Source organism: Urocampus carinirostris, chromosome 2 (genome assembly GCF_059441175.1).
Source record: "Urocampus carinirostris isolate Australia breed hairy pipefish chromosome 2, RoL_Ucar_1.0, whole genome shotgun sequence".
Classification (NCBI taxonomy): domain Eukaryota; kingdom Metazoa; phylum Chordata; class Actinopteri; order Syngnathiformes; family Syngnathidae; genus Urocampus; species Urocampus carinirostris.
In genome coordinates, this window is record NC_142350.1 from 11,271,288 (window position 1) to 11,279,354 (window position 8,067).

The following is an 8,067-nucleotide window of genomic DNA, read 5'->3' on the forward strand; positions in this document are numbered from 1 at the left end:
AGAATACTGTAAAATTTGAGATTATTTAAAATGAGGAAGCTATATTGTAGTGCCACACTGTAAACTATAAACTCTCGGATAGAAAAAAAGCATTGTAAAAAAGTTACTTAATTCTATGCCAACCAAATCATATTTATACTTACAAGATAGTTTCTTTTTTCAATTTTCTTTTTTTTGAATTGGACTTTTGTGCACAGAATTTCTTTCTTTATATGCTAGCTGCTCACCTCCCCTTACTTTTCTTGTTTTGTCTTTTTCTCGATCAGATCCGTGGGAGCGTGACCTGGTCGAGCTGGTCTTAGAGGTGCCCATAACTCAGGTTTCCCACCGTCAACGGGACATGTTACTCCGGCAAGTGGGTGTGTTGCTCGGTGTCCTCGATAGCGACATCATCGTACGTGAGATTGGTGCGTTCAATGAGCACAGGTGAGTATTTTTCAAATATTTACTGCTTCAAAGCCTCAGTTTGTATTATATAGTAACCCCTCGTGATGTAAAAATACGTCATTTACTCAAATAATAGGCAAAAATACATGTAATGTTTTATAAATATAATTATTTGAAAACAATTATGATTATATTACACAACTTTGAAGAAACTGACATGTTTGTCCATTATCTTGCTACTACAGAGGCCCAAATGACCACATAGTCCTGTGATTTGTCAACTTTTTCCCACTGTTTCCCCTTCTAGCCACTTGTGTTAGCCACTTGGCTGCAGGCTATAACTCGTCGCTAGCCACTATTGCTATTGTTAGCTGCTCTTGCTTCCATCTTTCAGTGTCACTCGCCTTCCCAAGCTGGTCATGCAAGTGTATATCCCTCAATTCCATGATTCAGGATCCTAATCTTTGCTCTTGCAATCAAGTACTGGCCTTTTCACTAGCTTCTACGTCTAGCCACTAAGATTAGCTTCTTACACAAACTCTGACCAACTCCAGCTATTCGCATTTTTCTGCTGCTCACGGAGACTTTTGTTGTCTATTAAAGGGATATTGTTTAATATTTAACGCCTCCTAGTTGTAAAACAAACAAAAACTTTATTCATTAAGAAAAATCTATTGATTTGAAAAATAATATCTATATATTAACTATAATTCAAAGGTGCATTGTTTTTAAATACTCGTAGGTCGAGAAACTTGTATTATTTTTTTACATAACATGAGGCTCACCTAGAGAGAGCTGACATGATCTTACGCCATCTTGCTGCTATGGGGTAAGCACAAAAAAACCTTTTGAAAGCGAGGAGAAGAAAAATGATGCTGTTTGGTCACTTTGGTGAAGTGTTCTTTTGTAGCATTCGTTTTCGTTTGCACTTAACAATACATCTAGTGGTCAAATATTACAGTGTCTCTTGAAAACCAGCTTTCATGTGTTTTTGCTGGCTGAATTTCATCAGTGCTCTTGCACGAACATTTGAAATTAGGCTTCTAAATTTTGGGAAACTGTATATTTGAATGCTTCAGCTCCATTCTAAACTCCCCAACAACCTCTACTTATTCATTACACACTGTCACTTTAATTTCTGTTCTTTTCTTTAGCACCCGTTTGGTTTTCCTGGTGTCAGGTGGCCCAGGGCGTCCTCCCCTGTCAGGTCACGCCGTTGCACTCAACCTCCGCAACAAATTGCGTAAACAGAAGAATGACTTTCTCATTTTCAAGGCACGGCGGGTGGACACTGTCAGTGAGTTCTGCACCCTATTCTTACACATTGTATAATATTTAACCTAAGTGATTAGTCACATATGACAGTATATTTGTAGTTTTGTTCTTCACAAATGTCTATAATAACCGTGTTTCAGTCTGTCAGCTGAACTGCTCCGGTCGCGGCGATTGCGACTCGTTCACGCGACGATGTGTGTGCCAGCCATTCTGGATGGAGAACTTTATTCGAGCCCAATTTGGCGATGCTGAGAGCAACTGCGGTAAAATGAAACAGATGACTCAAAATAATCTGTTGGGGGGGGGGGGGGGTTTAAGGGTTATTGATCTATCTTCGTTATTCATTATCCATTATAGGGGTTTTTAAGGGTTATTGTTCTATCTTTGTTATTCATTATCCATTATCCGTTATCGGTCAGTTCATAATACGCTACAAAGCCTAGGAGCCGGGACACTTACTCTCAGCCAAAAGGCCAAGCTAAGGTCCTAGCCCTAAAGCCTTGCTGCGATCATTGCGAATGCACCGTTCCCGGAGGTACTGCAATACCGGGCCGATGCGTGGAGTGGACAGAGCAAGCTCTTATTCCATCTCCGGATTGCAAAAATCAAAGATCATGGCAAAGGCCAAGCTAAGGACTGACATAGCATCAAAGCCACAGTCCAAAAACAACAAGGCCAAGCTAAGGACCTAGCATCAAAGTCTTGCTGAAATAATCTGTTGGGCGTTTTAAAAAAAGCCATATTTGTGCATAATCTAATATGTTTTCCTGCAGAATGGAGCGTGCTATATGTGACGATAGCATCCTTTATGATGGTGGTTGCTGTGGCGACGGTCGTATGGGGGTGCGTTTGTTTCTGTGACAGGTGAGATCAGTCTTCTTAAAACATAAATTAATTGATTGAAGTGTAATCCAGTATGGAAGATTTTTTTTTCTAGAAAAAAATTGAGATAGAAGTGCTAGACGGTGGACGGTTGAAAACTTTAACTTAATTCTGATTGTGTCATTTAGTACAAATGTTAGATCGAATCGATCAGCCCACTTTTGACCCAATTTGGATTATTACATTGGTACTTTGGATAACATGTTCTAGTCCAATAAAGTCCATTAAAGTCCATTAAAAGTGGACTATCATTGCGATTTAAATATGTATAATTGCATGATATGGTATGTGATAATTTTTAAATTTTTGACATCTGCAAACGTTTCTCTAAAAAGTAATCAAACAAGGTGCTCATTTATCATTTTTTTTCACAACTTGCACAAGTGACATTCTTGAAAAAATATCCAGGAAATGGTAAAAGGCGGACATGAAACTCGCATATGTATTGTAATGTACAGTGCCAGGAGATGGTATTTCCCCCCTTCATGATTTCTGTGTTATTTGTATATTTTCTTACCCACAACGGTTTTGGATCATTAAACCATTTTTAATATCACACAGAGACAGGTATTGCAAAATGCAGTTTTGAAATGTTGATTCCATTTATGAAGGCACAAAAAAAAAATCAAACCCTCTCTGGCCCTATGCCAAAAACTAATTGCCCCCTGAAACTAATAACATGTTGGGCCACCTTTGGAACTGATAACAAACCTCACGACCAGGACAATTTGCTGTGGTTGACGGAATAATAAATTCTGGTTTTTACCAGAAGACCTTAAAGGGGAACGTCCGGCCATCAGTTAATGCCCTCAAACTCAAGTGCTCTTGGATAATGGAGCTGGACAAAGATCTGAAACACACCAGCAAGTCCGCCTCTGAATGGCTAAAAAACAAAACAAATAAAGGTTTTGAATTGGTCATGTCAAAGTCCGGATTTAAATCAAATTGATATGCTGTGGTGTGACCTTAAATGGGCAGTTCATGCTAGAAAACCCTCCAATATGGCAGAATTGAAACAATTTTGCAGAGAAGAGTAGGAAAAGTTCCTCCACAGCGCTGTTAAAGACTTCTTAGCAATTATCGTTCACGTTTGATTTCTGTTATTGCTGGACCAACTTGCTATTAGGTTCAGGGGGCAATTACTTTTTCACATAGAGTCCGATAGGTTTTGATTTTTTTTGTGCTCTAACAAATCAAATTAAAGATTTCAAAACAATTTGTTTTCTTGACTTCATTTTTCTCATGTTGAGGTTTTTGAGCTTTTCCTTGCCCTCATATTGTTTCCAGATCAGGGGATGGTGTAATAATAGTCTGAAGAAATAGTCCGTGCAATAACCCGTGCAGCTCTTTGAGAATCTTGATTAAGTGCTATACAAATAAAAATGACTTGACTTAAGTTTTGTGATGCTAAAATTGGTTTCATGATCAGAGACCTTTGTATGTGACCAGGTTTCCCGCGGATCTTTGAAAAGTCTTAAAAGGCATTGAATTCATTGTAATTCAAATGTCTTAAATCCAATACTCGAAAGTCTTAAAAATGGAAAGACATTAATATTTAAAAGTTCCAAAAGTCATTTAAAAAGTCTTTAAAAGTCTCGCATTTAACTGTCTTAAGCTGTAGGAACCCTGGTGACAAATATGTAAAAACACAGAAATCAGAAAGGGGCAAATACTTTTTCACAGAACTGTATCTCATTGGCTGAAATTCTGATGACATTACTCCTTACCTGCTTCTGCGAGTGGTAAAAATGTGGTGTTGCACCCCTGGCTTACATGCGGCTACAATCAATATTATCTCCGAGCCAGATGTACTCACAAAATGAGCAGCACTTTCCTGACCCCTACTCTATTGTCTAAGGCAAAAGAATCAAATCAATCATTTTTATCCTCCCGGCCTGACCCCTCAGCCAAATTTTTAACCCAAAGTTAGCCCACTCCTGGCTTAACTAGATTGTCTTCTTGTTAGGCGTAAAAGCAAAGCCCGCAGAACCAAAAGCCGTTACAAAATGCTGGAAGCGGACGAACAAGATGCTCTGGAGCTCCAACCACCCAGATCTGGCAAGAACGACAGACAGATTCACTTATTGATGCGTTCTATATATGTAATGCTCGGTTTAACCTCACCCAGGACGCGTCAAGCCGGCGCCTGCTCCGACCTCCTCCGCCCTCATGCACTCCGAATCAGACCTGGAGAGTGATGATGGGCAAACCGGCTTTCCCTGGACGGAACAAGAGCGTGGTCACCTTCTACGACCGCAAAATGGCTCCCTGAGGAACGGTCAAGCTCCCGTCCGAGGGAAAAAGCACCGAGAAGAGCTACTGTAGCCAAACAAGGTGAAGATCGTGCTGATCCGTCCTTTCACGCTCCTTCATTTCACCCAGCCTCACCACTGAAAAACTGAGCCACGGCGGAATTAAAAAGCAGACTTAATTTGGGGCTGGGCGTGAGCACTGTGTCTTGAAATGGGAGAACTTGATTATTTAACTGAGACGTCGCTATTGTAACTCCTAAACTAAAACCAGCAAGTTGAACTTCACAAACTGGCGTCTCTACTTTAAATGCACATGAAGGTTTTCACACTGTTACAAGTAAGCTTGATGTTACAACACACTGAATCAAAGTTAGAGGATTTACTGGAAATTAAATACCTAACACATCACTATTGATTTATAATTGTTAAAAAAAAAAAAAGTGCATGACCGCTTGCACTATTCCAGAATAAACACTTGCATGCTAGTATTTTCTTGGAGGTATGACTGCTTATGTGTGCCTGCTTTTTTTTTCCTGCCAAAAACTGTTGTGTATGCGTGTGTGGCGATTGTGAATCGAATGGCAAAGAAATGCTGCTTTTATTGTGAAAATTCCACTCAAATGAAGACACTGGAAAACAAAGACCACTTTTAACAAAAATGTTCCTGCTGTGATTCAGTGTAAGATGCACTTTTTATGTGAAGTCTGTTTTTTCCTGAGAATCAGACCAAAAGAAACACATACCGCATCTTCTTCATTGTGTTTTGTTTTATTTCAGATCCTGTGTGTAAAAACGAATTAAAACCAAATTATTTATTGCTGTTTTTTTAACATATAGATTGTTATGGCAACCCTCAGTTACTACACTGAAGTCTCTTGAAACAGAATTATTTTGTGAATGAGTCATATTCCAGTCACTGTTGGCCCAATCAAGAAGCCTTTTTCTACATTACATGCAGAATGTGAAATTAGAGCTGTCAAAGTTAAAGCATTAACTCAAAAGTTTTAATTCAAAAGTTACAGCTTGAAAGTCACTTCAAACATTCAGTTACTTGTATCGCTGCTTTAACTTGAGTGTTTAACTCAACAATAAAGATTGAACTGAAAAGATGAACACAAAAGTTACAGATTGAAGCTAATTCAACTCGAGTGAAAAGTTTTTATTCCACCATTAAGCTTTAACTCAAAAGCTTTAACTGAAGTTTAAAGCTCAAGTAAAGCTCCAACTCCTCCGTGGCATTAACTCATGAGTTAAAAAATGAGCTCAAGATTTAGTGCTTTGTTTCAAAAGCATTTGACTCAATCTGCCTAAACTCATCAGTTAAAGTTTCTGTAACTCCATAGATAAATATCTTTAAATCAAGTTACAGCGTTAATCAAAGTTAGTGCACTTAAAATCTCCAGTTAAAAACACCTAAGTAGCTCTAACTTTTGAGTTGTTTTGACACCAAGTTAAAGCTTTAGATCAAAAAGTACTTTTAAGCTTTCCAATTTGACTTTAAAGTTACACCCTTAAATCTGTGTTAACTCATGAGTCAAAGCTTTGAAGTTGCTTTAGATCTCGGAAAAAAAGTTTAGTTCAGAGTTAAAGCTTTGGATATAAAGTTAAATCTCAAAGGCTTTAAAGATGTTTCAAGTCTAGTTAAAAAGCTTAAATACAGAGTATGTTTTAAAAGTATAGTCCCTTCCTAAAAGTTGCTTTTAGCTCATGAGTTTAAATTTTAAAGCTGCTTTAACTCTTGAGTCAAAAGCTGTCATTCAGGTTAAAGCTTTGACTAAAAAGTTTACGACGTAAGAGTTGGGTTTAAACTCATGGGTTGAAGCTATAATGTTGCTTTAACTCTTGAGTCAAACAGCTCTAAAGGTTTAACTGTAAAGTTAGATTTTAAAAATTGCTTTTTATTGCTTGAGTTAAAGCATTACAGCAGCTTCATTAACTCCTGTGTACGGGCTTCAACTTTTAAGTTAAATCTTTAACTTTGACAGCAGAGTGTGAAACCTCAAAATAACCTGGAAGTTGAGTTACACATCCTAAAAATATTGAATGTTAAAAATGTTTCATCTCAATCTGTAATTAACCGTGCGGTGCCGCGTTTGCATTTTTTCCATTTTTTATTTTGAGTTGTTCACAAGGTAAAATGAAGCACCTTCAAGTATCAAAAAATGTTTTAAACCAGTGCAAAATGGTCACCATTTTCACTTTTTTTTTTTGCTACTGGAAACACAAAATGTGTTTAAAGGGTGGATTGAAGGAGATGCCATGAAATGACCTCGACTCCTGTGAAAGCAGGGAAAAAAACGGGAGAAATGACGGGAACAATTGAAGATGTTTTAAATAAGGTTTTGAAGAAAGGATTATGTTTTCTTTGTCGTGACCTGATACAACTGGATAATCTGGGAATTAGAATAAAATGTTTTTTTAATTTTATTACTATGCCAACGGGTACCTCATTTTAATGTTCTTTAATGCAAACATTTTGATGATCTGTTTACTTGTTTTACTTTTTATTGATCTAGCAACAACAGTTTTGACATTCTACACACCCTGCTCGATTTACTTGTTCGAATCACTACTTTTTCCATGCTTGTGGATTGGAACAGATCTGCCAAATTGGGAGATTACTCATGGATTAAAAACAAAGTCTGCTTTTCGTGACAAAGGCGGTATGAAAGATAAGTGTTTAACGGCAAGCTGTGATAATGCATTATGGGGAATTATTTTCTAATAACTTGAAAATGTCCATGATTAAATTGATAGGTTATTTTAAGCGGATTGTGGTCGATTTGGCCACATTATTGTGCTAAAAATGTTTAAAAGTACAACTTCAATGTGTATGTATTTGAGAAAAAGAATAATACCAAACACGCCTATTTATTTTTAAACATTCAGTGTTCAAGGATATTGCCATCACAAACTGCAAAGTTTACATTTTTTCCTTGATCTTACAAAAACGCTCTCTTGAGCTCGAGTCCTACCTTGAATTTGAGACCTGGAAAAAAAAAAGCATGTTATAGTGGATTTACACTTTTAGGTGATCAATTTCACTCTTTGTCTCACTGATTCACACTAGTCCTAGCTTCTTTAAGATAAATATGTTAAACTGTGTAAAGATTGGGTCCAAAAGTATCCAATTTGTGTCAGGAGTGAACTGATCGGGCACTTCAGTAATTTGGACCCACTTTGGTTTTGAAAAATAATCCACAAAATTGGGTTGTTTTGTTAAAGAAATAAATAAAAGATTCTCGGACATTATGTCTTTTGGTAAAAAAAC

General features: G+C 37.4%; 1 protein-coding gene and 1 pseudogene across 1 annotated transcript in view; one reads left to right on the forward strand and one right to left on the reverse strand.

The window, feature by feature from the left end:
• The window catches only part of kiaa0319l (KIAA0319-like ortholog), a 43,003-nt gene extending 35,782 nt beyond the window's left edge, over positions 1 to 7,221 (forward strand). Inside the window, exons 20-25 of the mRNA XM_088328889.1 lie at positions 267 to 426; positions 1,542 to 1,684; positions 1,803 to 1,925; positions 2,436 to 2,526; positions 4,511 to 4,602; positions 4,673 to 7,221. Coding sequence (XP_088185015.1) covers positions 267 to 426; positions 1,542 to 1,684; positions 1,803 to 1,925; positions 2,436 to 2,526; positions 4,511 to 4,602; positions 4,673 to 4,869 — 806 coding nt within the window. The 3' untranslated portion in view covers positions 4,870 to 7,221. The remainder of the gene's footprint in view (positions 1 to 266; positions 427 to 1,541; positions 1,685 to 1,802; positions 1,926 to 2,435; positions 2,527 to 4,510; positions 4,603 to 4,672) is intronic.
• LOC148371032 (U2 spliceosomal RNA) lies at positions 2,176 to 2,295 on the reverse strand (annotated as a pseudogene).
• Positions 7,222 to 8,067: the final 846 nt, after the last annotated feature.